Raw genomic sequence first — 17,121 nt, 5'->3', positions numbered from 1 at the left:
GTTTAGCTCAGTTACCTTAGCTTTCTTGGGAACAGGAACAATGGTGGCCCTCTTGAAGCATGTGGGAACAGCAGACTGGTATAGGGATTGATTGAATATGTCCGTAAACACACCGGCCAGCTGGTCTGCGCATGCTCTGAGGGCGCGGCTGGGGATGCCGTCTGGGCCTGCAGCCTTGCGAGGGTTAACACGTTTAAATGTCTTACTCACCTCGGCTGCAGTGAAGGAGAGACCGCATGTTTTCATTGCAGGCCGTGTCAGTGGCACTGTATTGTCCTCAAAGCGGGCAAAAAGTTATTTCCGTGATTGACTGTAGACCCTGCCACATGCCTCTTGTGTCTGAGCCGTTGAATTGAGATTCTACTTTGTCTCTGTATTGACGCTTAGCTTGTTTGATAGCCTTGTGGAGGGAATAGCTGCATTGTTTGTATTCAGTCATGTTACCAGACACCTTGCCCTGATTAAAAGCAGTGGTTCGCGCTTTCAGTTTCACACGAATGCTGCCATCAATCCACGGTTTCTGGTTAGGGAATGTTTTAATCGTTGCTATGGGAACGACATCTTCAACGCACGTTCTAATGAACTCGCACACCGAATGTCAGTCTCCTTCCTGAGCGGTATGATGGCTGTGTGGTCCCATGGTGTTTAGACTTCCATACTATTGTTTGGACAGATGAATGTGGTTCCTTCAGGCGTTTGGAAATTGCTCCCAAGGATAAACCAGACTTGTGGAGGTCTACAATTTCTTTTCTGAGGTCTTGGCTGATTTCTTTTGATTTTCCCATTATGTCAAGCAAAGAGACACTGAGTTTGAAGGTAGGCCTTGAAATACATCCACAGGTACACCTCCAATTGACTCAAATGATGTCAATTATCCAAACAGAAGCTTCTAAAGCCATGACAGTGTATGTAAATTTCTGACCCACTGGAATTGTGACACAGTGAATTATAAGTGAAATAATCTGACTGTAAACAATTGTTGGAAAAATGACTTGTGTCATGCACAAAGTAGATGTCCTAACCGACTTGCCAAAACTAGTTTGTTAATAAGAAATTTGTGGATTGGTTATATTGATGTTAACTTGTCACACGCTATATGATTGGTGTAAATCTCTGTCACTCACCGTTCAGTTGATATGTGATTGGTGTAAACAAACCCCTGTCACTCACCAGAACCCCGTTAGGAAGAGGGCGGGCCTGGCTGCGATTGGCCCTGATGCAGAAGAAGCTGTCAGACTACATGAAGACCATCATCAACAGAAAGGACCTGCTCAGGTGTGTGTGTGTGTGTGTGTGTGTGTGTGTGTGTGTGTGTGAGAGCATACGTTGCCAGCGAGTTGTTCAATGAGGCCAATGGGTGTCTGTGTGTGTGCGCGTGTGTGTGTGCGCGCGCGCGTTAACAGTGTTGTTTAATGAGGCCGATGGTGTGTGTGCGCGTTAACAGTGAGTTCTACGAGGCCAATGCGCTCATGATGGAGGAGGAGGGAGCTGTGATCGCTGGGCTGCTGGTTGGGTTGAACGTTATCGATGCCAACCTCTGTATGAAAGGAGAAGACCTGGACTCACAGGTTGATGTTCTACACTGTGTAGTTACACTGTAGTCAGTACACTATACATTTACACTGTAGTCAGTACACTATAGTCAGTACACTGTAGTCAGTACACTATACATTTACACTGTAGTCAGTACACTATACATTTACACTGTAGTCAGTACACTGTAGTCAGTACACTATACATTTACACTGTAGTTAGTACACTGTAGTCAGTACACTGTAGTCAGTACACTATACATTTACACTGTAGTCAGTACACTGTAGTCAGTACACTGTAGTTAGTACACTTTAGTACACTATACATTTACACTGTAGTCAGTACACTGTAGTTAGTACATTTACACTGTAGTCAGTACACTGTAGTCAGTACACTGTAGTTAGTACACTGTAGTTAGTACACTGTAGTCAGTACACTGTAGTCAGTACACTATACATTTACACTGTAGTCAGTACACTGTAGTTAGTACACTGTAGTTACTACACTGCAGTCAGTACACTGTAGTCAGTACACTATACATTTACACTGTAGTCAGTACACTGTAGTCAGTACACTATACATTTGCCCTGTGGTCAGTACACTGTAGCCAGTACATTGTAGTCAGTACACTGTAGTCAGTACACTGTAGTCAGTACACTGTAGTCAGTACACTATACATTTACCCTGTGGTCAGTACACTGTAGCCAGTACATTGTAGTCAGTACACTGTAGTCAGTACACTGTAGTCAGTACACTATACATTCACAAAGGGTCTGAATACTTTACAAAGTGGCTGTATTACCTTTATTTGACCGGGACAATCCACATCTTTTATAAACATGACAGATTTATCCAGACAGCTAGTTTTCAACTGCAGAACCTCTGTGTTTCTCTTCCTAACTGAAGTGTTCATGCCAGTGTCTGTCTGTTTCCTGTTCCAGGTCGGGGTGATAGACTTCTCCATGTATCTTAAGGATGGAGGTCACAGCAGCAAGACTGTAGAAGGGTGAGTTCCTCCTCTCCTCACCTTGAGGAGACCCGGCCCTAGTGCTGAGGAGACCCGGCCCTAGTGCTGAGGAGACCCGGCCCTAGTGCTGAGGAGACCCTGAGGAGACCCGGCCCTAGTGCTGAGGAGACCCGGCCCTAGTGCTGAGGAGACCCGGCCCTAGTGCTGAGGAGACCCGGCCCTGAGAGAGACACGGCCTAGTGCTGAGGAGACCCGGCCCTAGTGCTGAGGAGACCCGGCCCTAGTGCTGAGGAGACCCGGCCCTAGTGCTGAGAGACACGGCCCTAGTGCTGAGGAGACCCGGCCCTAGTGCTGAGGAGACACGGCCCTAGAGAGACACGGCCCTAGTGCTGAGGAGACACGGCCCTAGTGTTGAGGAGACACGGCCCTAGTGCTGAGGAGACACGGCCCTGAGAGACACGGCCCTAGTGCTGAGGAGACACGGCCCTGAGAGACACGGCCCTAGTGTGAGGAGACACGGCCCTAGTGTTGACACGGCCCTAGAGAGACACGGCCCTGGTGCTGAAGACACGACACGGCCCTAGAGAGACGCGGCCCTAGTGTAGAGAGACACGGCCCTAGAGAGACACGGCCCTAGAGAGACACGGCCCTAGTGTTGAGAGACACGGCCCTAGTGTTGAGAGACACGGCCCTAGTGTTGAGAGACACGGCCCTAGAGTAGAGAGACACGGCCCTAGTGTTGAGTAGAGAGAGACACGGCCCTAGTGTGTTGAGGAAACACGGCCCTAGAGTAGAGGTGCTGAGACACGGCCCTAGAGTAGAGAGACACGGCCCTAGTGTTGAGGAGAAAAAGAGACACGGCCCTAGAGGCCCTAGAGAGACACGGCCCTAGAGAGACACGGCCCTAGAGAGACACGGCCCTAGTGTTGAGAAACACGGCCCTAGAGAGACACGGCCCTATGGTGCTGGCCCTAGGAGACACGGCCCTAGAGAGACACGGCCCTAGAGAGACACGGCCCTAGTGTTGAGGAGACACGGCCCTAGAGAGACACGGCCCTAAAGAGACACACGGCCCTATGGAGACACGGCCCTAGAGAGACACGGCCCTAGAGAGACACGGCCCTAGTGTTGAGGAGACACGGCCCTAGAGAGACACGGCCCTAGAGAGACACGGCCCTAGAGATACACGGCCCTAAAGAGACACGGCCCTGAGGAGACACGGCCCTAGAGAGACACGGCCCTAGAGAGACACGGCCCTAGAGAGACACGGCCCTAGAGAGACACGGCCCTAGTGTTGAGGAGACACGGCCCTAGAGTAGAGAGGCCCTAGACACGGCCCTAGGCACGGCCCTAGAGACACGGCCCTAGAGACACGGCTCTAGAGTAGAGACACGGCCCTAGTGTAGAGACACGGCCCTAGAGACACGGCCCTAGTGTAGAGACACGGCCCTAGTGTAGAGACACGGCCCTAGAGACACGGCCCTAGTGTAGAGACACGGCCCTAGAGACACGGCCCTAGTGTAGAGACACGGCCCTAGAGACACGGCCCTAGAGACACGGCCCTAGAGACACGGCCCTAGTGTAGAGACACACGGCCCTAGAGACACGGCCCTAGTGTAGAGACACGGCCCTAGTGTAGAGGCCCTAGAGACACGGCCCTAGAGAGAGACACGGCCCTAGAGACACGGCCCACGGCCCTAGAGACACGGCCCTAGTGTAGAGACACGGCCCTAGAGACACGGCCCTAGTGTAGAGAGACACGGCCCTAGAGACACGGCCCTAGTGTAGAGAGACACGGCCCTAGAGACACGGCCCTGGTGTAGAGAGACACGGCCCTAGAGACAGGCCCTGTGTAGAGACACGGCCCTAGTGTAGAGACACGGCCCTAGAGACACGGCCCTAGTGTAGAGACACGGCCCTAGAGACACGGCCCTAGTGTAGAGACAGCCCTAGAGACACGGCCCTAGTGTAGAGACACGGCCCTAGTAGTGTAGAGACACGGCCCTAGTGTAGAGACACGGCCCTAGAGACACGGCCCTAGTGTAGAGACACGGCCCTAGAGACACGGCCCTAGTGTAGAGACACGGCCCTAGAGACACGGCCTAGTGTAGAGACACGGCCCTAGAGACACGGCCCTAGTGTAGAGAGACACGGCCCTAGAGACACGGCCCTAGTGTAGAGAGACACGGCCCTGGTGTAGAGAGACACGGCCCTAGAGACACGGCCCTGGTGTAGAGAGACACGGCCCTAGAGACACGGCCCTGGTGTAGAGACACGGCCCTAGAGACACGGCCCTAGAGACACGGCCTAGTGTAGAGACACGGCCCTAGAGACACGGCCTAGTGTAGAGACACGGCCCTAGAGACACGGCCCTAGTGTAGAGACACGGCCCTAGAGACACGGCCCTAGTGTAGAGACACGGCCCTAGAGACACGGCCCTAGTGTAGAGAGACACGGCCCTACCTACTTACCACATGTTTTGTATTTTGTCTCGTCTCCCACCAGGGATGGACAGATCACAGCCATCCTGGACCAGAAGAACTACGTTGAGGAGCTCAACAGACACCTGAGTGCTTCGGTCAACAACCTGCAGGCCAAAGTGGACACTATGGAGAAGTCCAACACCAAGCTCACTGAAGAGGTGGGCTGGTTAGTTTCTACCTGGTTCTCATTTCTACTGTGCGTTCTGCCACTGCACTATGGTGCCGAGAGGTGCTTTTCTAGAAGCCCACTGGTGTGTGGTCTGTCTAGTTTGCAGTAGACAACATTAGTAATGTATGTTTGTAACCTGCTGTGTTGTCTGTCCAGCTTGCAGTAGCCAACAACAGGATCATCACCCTACAAGAGGATGTAGAACGAGTCAAGGAGGAGAGCTCCTACCAGCTAGAGTCCAGTCGCAAGGTTGTCCACCTCTCAAACATTTTCAGAAATATCTCGTATGTAGGGTGTACTTGGCTGTATGTTGTAGGGTGTACTTGGCTGTAGGGTGTGCTTGGCTGTATGTTGTAGGGTGTATTTGGCTGTATGTTGTAGGGTGTATTTGGCTGTATGTTGTAGGGTGTACTTGGCTGTATGTTGTAGGGTGTATTTGGCTGTATGTTGTAGGGTGTACCTGGCTGGATGTTGCTGGCTGGATGTTGTAGGGTGTACCTGGCTGGATGTTGTAGGGTGTACCTGGCTGGATGTTGTAGGGTGTACCTGGCTGGATGTTGTAGGGTGTACCTGGCTGTATGTTGTAGGGTGTACTTGGCTGTAGGGTGTGCTTGGCTGTATGTTGTAGGGTGTGTATGTTGGGGTGTATTTGGCTGTATGTTGTAGGGTGTACTTGGCTGTATGTTGTAGGGTGTATTTGGCTGGATGTTGTAGGGTGTACCTGGCTGGATGTTGTAGGGTGTTGGCTGGATGTTGTAGGGTGTACCTGGCTGGATGTTGTAGGGTGTACCTGGCTGGATGTTGTAGGGTGTACCTGGCTGGATGTTGTAGGGTGTACCTGGCTGGATGTTGTAGGGTGTACTTGGCTGGATGTTGTAGGGTGTACCTGGCTGGATGTTGTACCTGGCTGGATGTTGTAGGGTGTACCTGGCTGGATGTTGTAGGGTGTACCTGGCTGGATGTTGTAGGGTGTTGGCTGGATGTTGTAGGGTGTACCTGGCTGGATGTTGTAGGGTGTTGTGGAGTTGGGGTGTACCTGGCTGGATGTTGTAGGGTGTACCTGGCTGGATGTTGTAGGGTGTACCTGGCTGGATGTTGTAGGGTGTACCTGGCTGGATGTTGTAGGGTGTACCTGGCTGGATGTTGTAGGGTGTACCTGGCTGGATGTTGTAGGGCGTACCTGGCTGGATGTTGTAGGGCCCTGGCTGGATGTTGTAGGGCGTACCTGGCTGGATGTTGTAGGGTGTACCTGGCTGGATGTTGTAGGGTGTACCTGGCTGGATGTTGTAGGGTGTACCTGGCTGGATGTTGTAGGGTGTAATAATTGAGTTGTATATCATGTAATGTGCTCCATGTTGTCTCGCCAGGCGTCGCGGTCAGGGGACGGCTTGGCAGACGGCCAGGTGCTGGGAGAGGCACGCAAACAGCTTAAGGAGGAAACTCTGCTACGATTGGTCAGTTTCTCTCTCTGTTCGTCCCCTTTATTCCTGACACGGATCAGATATTTCCTCCATCCTCTATCCCCCTCAGGACATGGAGTTGGAGGTGCAGATTAGAGGTCGACCGATTAATCGGAATGGCCGATTTAATTAGGGCCGATTTTTCACGTTTTCAACAATCAATCTTAACATAATCACTAGTTAACTACACATGGTTGGTGATATTACTAGGTTAACTAGCGTGTCCTGCGTTACATATGATCGATGCGGTGCCTGTTAATTTATCGAATCACAGCCTACTTCGCCAAACGGGTGATTTAACAAGTGCATTTGCAAAAAAGCACTGTCGTTGCACCAATGTGTACCTAACCAACATCAACACCTTTCTTAAAATCAATACACAAGTATATACTTTTAAACCTGCATATTTAGTTAATAATGCCTGCTAACGTGAATTTCCTTTAACTTGGGAAATTGTGTCACTTCTCTTGCATTCCATGCAAGTAGTCAGGGTATATGCAGCAGTTTGGGCCGCCTGGCTCGTTGCGAAATGTGTGAAGACCATTTCTTCCTAACAAAGACCGTAATTAATTTGCCAGAATTGTACATAATTATGACATAACATTGATGGTTGTACAATGTAACAGCAATATTTAGACTGATGGATGCCACCCGTTAGATAAAATACAGAACGGTTCCTTATTTCACTGAAAGAATAAATGTTTTGTTTTCGAAATTATAGTTTCCGGATTCGACCATATTAATGACCTAAGGCTCGTATTTCTGTGTGTTATTATGTTATAATTAAGTCTATGATTTGATATTTGATAGAGCAGTCTGACTGAGCGATGGTAGGCAGCAGCAGGCTCGTAAGCGTTCATTCAAACAGCACTTTCGTACGTTTTGCCAGCAGCTCTTCGCTGTGCTTCAACCATTGAGCTGTTTATGACTTCAAGCCTCTCATCTCCCGAGATGAGACTTGTAACCGATGGGAAATGGCTAGCTAGTTAGCAGGGTGCGCGCTAATAGCGTTTCAAACGTCACTCGCTCTGAGACTTTGAGTGGTTGTTCGGTATCGGCTTTTTTTGGTCCTCCAATAATCTGTATCGGTGTTGAAAAATCATAATCGGTCGAACTCTAGTGCAGATTGTCTCTATCCCTCTCCCTCATTCATCTATCCGTCCTCTCCATCATTCATCCCCCCTCTTCCTCTGTCCTCTCCATCATTCATCCCCCCTCTTCCTCCGTCCTCTCCATCATTCTTCCTCCGTCCTCCCCTCTCCCTCATTCATCTATCCTCTCCCTGCGCCCCGTACTAACCCATCTCTCTCCCTGCGCCCCGTACTAACCCGCCCCCTCTCCCTGCGCCCCGTACTAACCCGTCCCCCTCTCTCCCTGCGCCCCGTACTAACCCATCTCTCTCCCTGCGCCCCGTACTAACCCGTCCCCCTCTCCCCTCTCCCTGCGTCCCGTACTAACCCATCTCTCTCCCTGCGCCCCGTACTAACCCGTCCCCCTCTCCCCTCTCCCTGCGCCCCCGTCCCCCTCTCCCTGCGTCCCCCCCATCTCCCTCCCTGCCCCGTACTAACCCATCTCTCCCCTCCCCTGCGCCCCGTACTAACCCATCCCCCTCTCCCTCGCCCGTACCCCATCTCTCTCCCTGCGCCCCGTACTAACCCATCTCTCTCCCTGCGCCCCGTACTAACCCATCTCTCTCCCTGCCCCCTCTCTCCCTGCGCCCCGTACTAACACGCCCCCTCTCCCTGCGCCCCGTACTAACACGCCCCCTCTCTCCCTGCGCCCCGTACTAACCCGTCTCTCTCCTCCTCCAGGATGTAGAGAAGGAGTTGGAGGTTCAGATTGGTATGAAGCAGGAAATGGAGCTGTCTATGAAGATGTTAGAGACGGATATGTGTGAGAAACAGGATGCTCTTGTGGAACTACGACAACAGCTGGATGATCTCCGGACCCTCAACCTGCAGCTAGCGCAGAAGTCCCAGGTACACGCCTTGGGTGTGAGAGAGGCTCTTTTAGAAATGTGTTATATTTTTTTACAAAGACCCACACTAACTCACGGTTATTGGAATTTCAGTTAAGTGTATTGAAGTGTAATTGATCCCAACCTTGGGTGTCCACAGAGCTCGGAGGTGAGCGCCAAGCAGAAGAGTGAGGTCATCAGTCGCCTAGAGGAGAAGACCAATCAGATGGCTGGGACTATAAAACAGCTAGAGATCAGGTGGGAGGTGACCCCATCTTCACACTCCACTCCACACTATACTCAGGGCTCTGAAGTGCACTTCACTACACTACACTCTACACTACACTCTACACTACACTCGCTTGCTTCTGAAGCTAAGCAGGGTTTGTCCTGGTCAGTCCCTGGATGGGAGACCAGATGCTGCTGGAAGTGGTGTTGGAGGGCCAGTAGGAGGCACTCTTTCCTCTGGTGTAAAAAATATCCCAAATGCCCCAGGGCAGTGATTGGGGACATTGCCCTGTGAAGGGTGCTGTCTTTTGGATGGGATGTTAAACAGGTGTCCTGACTCTCTGAGGTCATTAAAGATCCCATGGCACTTATCGTAAGAGTAGGGCTGTTAACCCCGGTGTCCTGGCTAAATTCCCAATCTGGCCCTCAAACCATCACGGTCACCTAATAATCCCCAGTTTACAATTGGCTCATTCATCCCCCTCCTCTCCCCTGTAATTATTCCCCAGGTCGTTGCTGCAAATGAGAACGTGTTCTCAGTCAATTTACCTGGTTAAATAACGGATAAATAAAATAGCAACGTCTTCTGATTACCTCGACTTGTCTTTTTGATATCGAGGAATAACAACATTAATTTGTGCATGAGGCAGAAATGTCAAATCAAATCACAATTTATTAGGCCACATACAACACGTATTACAGTGAAATGCTTACTTACGAGCCCCTAACCAACAACGCAGTTTAAAACAAAATGAATAAGAAATAAAAGTAACAAGTAATTAAAGAGCAGCAGTAAAATAGCGAGACTAAATACAGGGGGTACCGATAGAGAGTCTATGTGCGGGGGCACCGGTTAGTTGAGGTAATATGTACATGTAGCTAGAGGTAAAGTGACTATGATAATAACAGAGAGTAGCAGCAGTGTAAAGGTGGGGGTCAATGCAAATAGTCTGGGTAGCCATTTGATTAGATGTTCAGGAGTCTTATGGCTTGGGGGTAGAAGCTGTTTAGAAGCCTCTTGGACCTAGACTTGGCGCTCCGGTACCGCTTGCCATGCGGTAGCCGAGAGAACAGTCTATGACTTGGGTGGCTGGAGTCAATTTTTAGGGCCTTCCTCTTACATCACCTGGTATAGAGGTCCTGGATGGCAGGAAGCTTGGCCCCAGTGATGTACTGGGCCGTACGCACTACCCTCTGTTGTGCCTTGCGGTCGGAGGGTGATGCAACCAGTCAGGATGCTCTCGATGGTGCAGCTGTAGAACCTTTTGAGGATCCCAGGACACATGCCAAATCTTTTCAGTCTCCTGAGGGGGAATAGGTGTTGTCGTTCCCTCTTCACGACTGTCTTGGTGTGTTTGGACCATGATAGTTTGTTGGTGATGTGGACACCAAGGACCTTAACTCTTGACCTGCTCCACTAACAGCCCTGTCGATGTGAATGTGGGCGTGTTCAGTCATCTTTTTCCTGTAGTCCACAATCATCTCCTTTGTCTTGATCACGTTGAGGGAGAGGTTGTTGTCTTGGCACCACACGGCCAGGTCTCTGACCTCCTCCCTATAGGCTGTCTCGTCGTTGAGGGAGAGGTTGTTGTCTTGGTTAGAACACGTCCAGGTCTCTGACCTCCTCCCTATAGGCTGTCTCGTCGTTGAGGGAGAGGTTGTTGTCTTGGTTAGAACACGGCCAGGTCTCTGACCTCCTCCCTATAGGCTGTCTCGTCGTTGATCATCGACAAACTTAATGATGGTGTTGGACTCGTGCCTGGCCGTGGTGAAGGAACAGGGAGTACAGGAGAGTACGCACCCCTGAGGAGTGTAGAGTGCAATAGAGATTGCATCATCTGTGGATTTGTTGGGGCGGTATGCAAATCGGAGTGACTCTAGAGTTTCTGGGATAATGGTGTTGATGTGAGCCATGACCAGCCTTTCAAAGCACTTCATGGCTACAGACATGAGTGCTACAGGTCGGTGGTCATTTAGGCAGGTTACCGTAGTGTTCTTCGGCACAGGGACTATGGTGGTATTCTTAAAATGTTGGTATTATGGACTCGGACAGGGAGAGGTTGAAATATCAGTGAAGACACTTGCCAGTTGGTCAGCGCATGCTCTGAGTACACATCCTGGTAATCCGTCTGGCCTTGTGGCCTTGTGAATGTTGACCTGTTTGAAGGGTCTTACTCACATCGGCTGCGGAGAGCGTGATCACACAGTCTTCCGGAACAGCTGGTGCTCTAATGCATGTGTCAGTGTTCTTTGCCTTGAAGCGAGTACAGAAGTAGTTTAGCTCGTCTGGCTTGTGTCACTGGGCAGTTCTCAGCTGCTTCCCTTTGAAGTCTATAATGGTTTTCAAGCCACATCCAACAAGCGTCAGAGCCGATGTACGATTCGATTTTAGTCCTGTCTTGACACTTTGCCTGTTTGATGGTTCGTCGGAGGGCATAGCAGGATTTCTTATAAGCTTCCGGGTCATAGTCCCACTCCTTGAAAGCGGCAGCTCTAGCCTTTGGCTCAGTGCGGATGTTGCCTGTGATCAATGGCTTCTGGTTGGGATATGTACGTACAGTCACTGTGGGGATGACGTCGTCGATGCACTTATTGATGAAGCCAGTGACTGATGTGGTGTATTCCTCAATGCATTCGGAAGAATCCTGGAACATATTCCAGTCTGTGATAACAAAACAGTCCTGTAGCTTAGCATCTGCTTCATCTGACCATTTTTTTATAGACCGAGTCACTGCTTTAACTTTAGCTTGTAAGCAGGAATCAGGAGGATAGAATTATGGTAATATTTGCCAAATGGAGGGTGAGGGAGAGCTTTGTATGCATCTCTGTGTGTGGAGTAGTTGGTGGTTGAGAGTTTTTCCCTCTGGTCGCACATTTAACATGCTGGTAGAAATGAGGTAAAACTGATTTAAGTTTCCCTGCATTAAAGTCCCTGACCACTAGGAGCACCACCTCTTGGAGAGCGTTTTCCTGTTTGCTTATTGCAGAATACAGCTCATTCGATGCTGTCTTAGTGCCAGCCTCAGTCTGTAGTGGTACGAAAAATACAGATAAACTCTCTAGGTAGATAGTGTGGTCTACAGCTTATCATGAGATACTCTACCTCAGGCGAGCAATAGCTCGAGACTTCCTTAGATGTCGTGCACCAGCTGTTATTTACAAAAATACCTACCCGCTCCCCTTGTCTTACCAGACGCCGCTGTTCTATCCTGCTGGTACATCGTATAACCAGCCAGCTGTATGTTGATAGTGTCGTCGTTCAGCCACGACTCCGTGAAGCATGAGATATTACAGTTTTGAATGTCCCGTTGATAGTTTAATCTTCCGCGTAGGTCATCTATTTTATTTTCCCGTTTTTTTGCCCCTTTTTCTCTGCCTTCTCATAACGCAAGTCACGGGGATCTTGGCCTGTTCCCGAGAAAACAGTATATCATTCGCGTCGGGCTCCTCAGACTCGTTAATGGAAAAAATGGATTCTGCCAGTCCGTGGTGAGTAATACAGTCCTGATGTCCAGAAGTTATTTTCGGTCATAAGAGATGGTAGCGGCAACAGTATGTACAAAATACATTACAAACAACGCAAATAAACAAACAAAAAACACAATTGGTTGGGGACATGGAAAACATCAGCTTTCTTCTCCGGTGACATCTTTGTGAAAAATAATGCGGTGCGACTCGAGTTTCGTTGTCAGCTGGAAGACAGTGTCCCCCTTTTGGTCAGTTGAGGGAGGGACAGATGTGAGCGGAAGATCCTCTGCTGCTCTCTCCCTCCCTCTGCTGAAACTGTCCATCAGATGCAGGCACCATCAGTCCATTAAAATCAAATAAAAAAATGTCAATATATGCTCACTCAGCTGTGCCTCACAAGTAATAGAAGAATTGTCTATTGTCTATCTATTACTGGTGTGATAATGTATCTCAAGTTAAATGGTCTGAGAAGAACCACATTGGCAGAGCAATTCAAGCATAGCCAATTTACGGTGATAATGTATTGCGCTTATAGCTTACTGCACAAACCTCTGCTGGTTTGAATAAGTCATGTGTTTTTTTACAGTTTTTATCAGACCAGTAGATCTCAGCTTAGATTTTGACTCAGAAAATGACCAATATAGGCCCAATATAGGCTTTATCAATCCATTAAAACAGCTGCTTTTCTGGTGCGCCTACGTTTTCTGTTGTGATCTTGACTTTTTACATTTGGGAGCACCAGTGCTGACATTGAAAATGGTTCATTTAGAGCCCTGAGTACTGTAGTCTACTACTCTACTACACCACTAGTCTACTACTCTACTACACCACTTGTCTACTACTCTACTACACCACTAGTCTACTACTCTACTACACCACTAGTCTACTACACCACTAGTCTACTACTCTACTACACCACTAGTCTACCACTAGTCTACTACACCACTAGTCTACTACACCACTAGTCTACTACTCTACTACACCACTAGTCTACTACTCTACTACACCACTAGTCTACTACTCCACTACTCTACTACTCTACTAGTCTACTACTCTACTACACCACTAGTCTACTACTCTACTACACCACTTGTCTACTACTCTACTCTACTACACCACTAGTCTACTACTCTACTACACCACTAGTCTACTACACCACTAGTCTACTACTCTACTACACCACTAGTCTACTACTCTACTACTCTACTACACCACTACTCTACTACTCTACTAGTCTAATACTCTACTACACCACTAGTCTACTACTCTATTACACCAGTAGTCTACTACTCTACTACACCACTAGTTCACTACTCAGAATAATAGGACTGGAGTTTACCCAAAGCATTTAGGATGGATTTCATGGACCCAGATGAAGACCAATCGTGGATTGAGAGAGAATCTCCTCTGACAAAGCTTTGGACAGACTCTTGCCAGTTTGACTCTCAGATCTAATCTAAACATGTATTCTTTTCAGGGCTTAGTAACTACCCTCTTCCTTTTCCCCCTCTCTATCTATTCTATCCATTGCTACTTTCTTATATCTTTCCATTTCTCCATCCCTTTCATTTCTTGGTTCTTTACCTCTTCCTCCACTATCTCCTCCTCGCAGTGAGGAAGACTGTGTGAAGCAGGCCAGAAGCTTGAGTTCCAACGCAGAGAAACTGCTTCAGAAGCAACAGTAGTCCTCCCTCCCCTCTCCTCTGTTCCCCAGAATGACACCCACATCATAGTTTGATAAACCCTGATCCAAATCAGAAAAAACAATATTTGCATAATATAGAAATGACTTAAAGGGTTACTTCAGGATTTTGGCAGTGAGGTCATGTGTCTACTTCCCTAGAGTTAGATGAACTTGTGGATACCATTTTGTATGTCTCCGCGTGCAGTTTGAAGGAAGTTGCAAACTAGCGCTAGCGCAATTGCTAACTAGCATTAGGGCAATGACTGGAAGTCTATTGTATCTGCAATCATGCTAACAAATGTTAGCGCAATGACTGGAATGCAATCGGGTCTGCTAGCATATACCATAGACTTCCAGTCATCGTGCTAACGCTAGTTAGCAATTGAACCAATGCTAGTTAGCAACTTTCTTCAAACTGCACACAGAGACATGAAAATGCTGTCCACGAGTTCATCGAACTGTAGGGAAGTAGATAAAGGACCTTATTGCCGAAATCCTGGACTATCCCTTTAACTAGGTTACTTATTTTTTGGTATGACATCTGTTGCGGTTCCTTTCCTTCTCTAGTGTTAAATGACATTTTCTTTCCTAAACCTCTACTCTCCTGACTGATATAGTCTCTCTGGGTTCCTCTAGCCTGGTTTTCTGTTCTTCCGTGTGTTTTTCTGTCGGTAGCAGTGCAGAGCAGCAGTCCATTCTGCTCGCTGGGTTTCAGGACTTTAGCTTGGGTTCATTCCGTAAGGAATGAAGATATCAGATCCCCCCCACACATGTAATGAATGTTCCCTGATACAAGACTTCGAGTTTGGGATGTCAGCCATTTTCGGGAAGAGAGATGGGTGTACTGTTCTGAAAAATGTAAATGGATGCTGTTGTTTCTTGTAAATCGATCCCCTGAAGCGCCCCCTACAGTCAAGAATTGGCAAGAATTTACAAAATACCATAAAGATCAATGTATCAAAAATAAACGACAAAATACATGTATTTGTATACAGAAATACATTCTCAAGTAGCCGGCCCGAACAGCAACAGCATCCTCAGCAATGGTGACAGAATCGTTTTACTTGCTATGACTGTGATATGTTGGTATCTACCTTAGTTGAACTGTAAAGGCGTGTGCTTCCCTTCCCAAACACTGACGGTTCATGCATGTATATTATGATGACATTTTGGAACGTTTTTTTTTCTAAAATTGCGGGACTAGGATGTCCTCGGTAAAAAAACGCCAATGACGGATTTCTTGAGTTAGCTTAGATTCATTCTTACTATTTTGAGGAAGTGTATACTGGCTACGGCGTCTTAAGATGGACAAACAGTACTATTGTCACTTTTTTTCTCCTCTTTTTTTCAAGCAAAGGACTTAAGGAAGTATGCGAGCACACTAGTTTAGCCAGGCGCCAGCCAAAACCGAAGGATGCGGAAGGCTTAAGTGACCAAAATATTATGAAAATGAACAGACCAAAATGAACTGCAAAGCACACTGGGTATTATTATTATTATTGGCCTTTTTTTTCTGGGGCGGAGCTCATTCAAATAATACTCAGCATGCTTTGCAATTGTTCATTTTTACATATACATGTATGTTTAGTTAATTCAGCAGACGTTCTTATCACACCGTAGTGCCATCAGACTACTGATACCAATGCAGGGTGAAAAGGGGGCCACAAAATCATGAACCGCTATTTGAAAAAAAAATAAATAAATGTTATAGAAAAGTATTTTCTATTTCTGAAAATACGAATGACATCTTTCGAAAGTATCTTGTTACAGAATACATTGGAGTGTCGTTCAGGAAATACAAATTTACAAAATACTTAAGTATTTGAAATAGATATTTAAAATATAGCCCATCTCTGCATAGGTCCTTAGATCAGACTATAAGGACCGTAAATCAAATCAAATCAAATCAAATTTTATTTGTCACATACACATGGTTAGCAGATGTTAATGCGAGTGTAGCGAAATGCTTGTGCTTCTAGTTCCGACAATGCAGTAATAACGAACAAGTAATCTAACTAACAATTCCAAAAAAACTACTGTCTTATAACACAGTGTAAGGGGATAAAGAATATGTACTATAGGTAGGCTATACCTCAGAGCCGTTTACTATATAGATACAGTGGGGTCTGAAATTATTGACACGCTTGAATAAGATGAGCACTATTTACCGTATCAAAGAAATCAAACTTAGCTATATTGTATGCTCCAAAAAAATGTTGGTTATTATTTTATACAAATACAATTGCTCAGAGAAAAACATTTAGTTTAACAAGTAATCTATTTTATTTTGTGGCTAATTAACTATTTCTTTGTGGATTTTGATGTGTGCTTGGGGTTATTGTCCTGCTGGAAGTCCCACTTGTGGTCAAGTTTCAGTCTTCTGTCAGATGCAACCAGGTTTATTGGCTAAATGTCCTGGTTCTGGTCTCATTTCATGATGCTATTGATCAGAGGAAGCAAAACATCCCCAAAACATCAAAGATCCACCATCATGTTGTACAGTAGTTCCGGGTTTATTTTCTGCTCGTACATTCTCATTTAGACACTAAACCCACCACTGGTGTGTGGCCAAGGAGCTCTGTGTTCCTGTCATCCAACAAATGTAAACGTTGGGAGTTTGATAAACGGAAATTGCACTTGGATTGTAACCGGTGCTCTGGTCAGAGGACATGAACATAGAGGTTTTTCTTCCACTGGTCCTGAGGCCCTTGTTAAGGTCAATGGCCTCATGGAACTCTACCCGGTCTCTGGCTGTGAAACCCGCTGAAAACATCTGATTTGAATTAAAAAAGGGCTGTCTGACTGTATCCCCCATCCCTACTGAAAACAGGGTTAATCATTTTGACACCTAACTTTTTTTGAGAAAAAAAATGGATTACTTGTTTTAAACAAAATCTTTTTCTGAGCGATTAAAAAAAAAAAAAAAGAGTTTAAAATAATATCAAATCAAAATCAAATGTATTTATATAGCCCTTCGTACATCAGCTGATATCTCAAAGTGCTGTACAGAAACCCAGCCTAAAACCCCGAACAGCAAGCAATGCAGGTGTAGAAGCACGGTGGCTAGGAAAAACTCCCTAGAAAGGCCAAAACCTAGGAAGAAACCTAGAGAGGAACCAGGCTATGTGGGGTGGCCAATATCCACTTAAATATTCACAGACAACACAACACC

The 17,121-nt window shown here is 47.3% G+C and overlaps 1 protein-coding gene across 1 annotated transcript in view; it reads left to right on the top strand.

Annotated features, from left to right (window-relative positions):
- Positions 1 to 16,901, top strand: part of LOC112238611 (protein RUFY3-like) — a 28,294-nt gene extending 11,393 nt beyond the window's left edge. The window contains exons 4-12 of the mRNA XM_042331184.1: positions 1,154 to 1,275; positions 1,445 to 1,568; positions 2,475 to 2,539; positions 5,006 to 5,141; positions 5,309 to 5,401; positions 6,520 to 6,606; positions 8,424 to 8,591; positions 8,730 to 8,827; positions 13,878 to 16,901. Of these exons, the coding sequence (XP_042187118.1) occupies positions 1,154 to 1,275; positions 1,445 to 1,568; positions 2,475 to 2,539; positions 5,006 to 5,141; positions 5,309 to 5,401; positions 6,520 to 6,606; positions 8,424 to 8,591; positions 8,730 to 8,827; positions 13,878 to 13,950 (966 nt within the window). The 3' untranslated portion in view covers positions 13,951 to 16,901. The remainder of the gene's footprint in view (positions 1 to 1,153; positions 1,276 to 1,444; positions 1,569 to 2,474; positions 2,540 to 5,005; positions 5,142 to 5,308; positions 5,402 to 6,519; positions 6,607 to 8,423; positions 8,592 to 8,729; positions 8,828 to 13,877) is intronic.
- Positions 16,902 to 17,121: the final 220 nt, after the last annotated feature.

The sequence above is a fragment of the Oncorhynchus tshawytscha genome, linkage group LG12 (assembly GCF_018296145.1).
Source record: "Oncorhynchus tshawytscha isolate Ot180627B linkage group LG12, Otsh_v2.0, whole genome shotgun sequence".
NCBI lineage: Eukaryota > Metazoa > Chordata > Actinopteri > Salmoniformes > Salmonidae > Oncorhynchus > Oncorhynchus tshawytscha.
The sequence above is the reverse complement of the archived record's forward strand: the minus strand, read 5'-3'. Positions and strand labels throughout refer to the sequence as shown.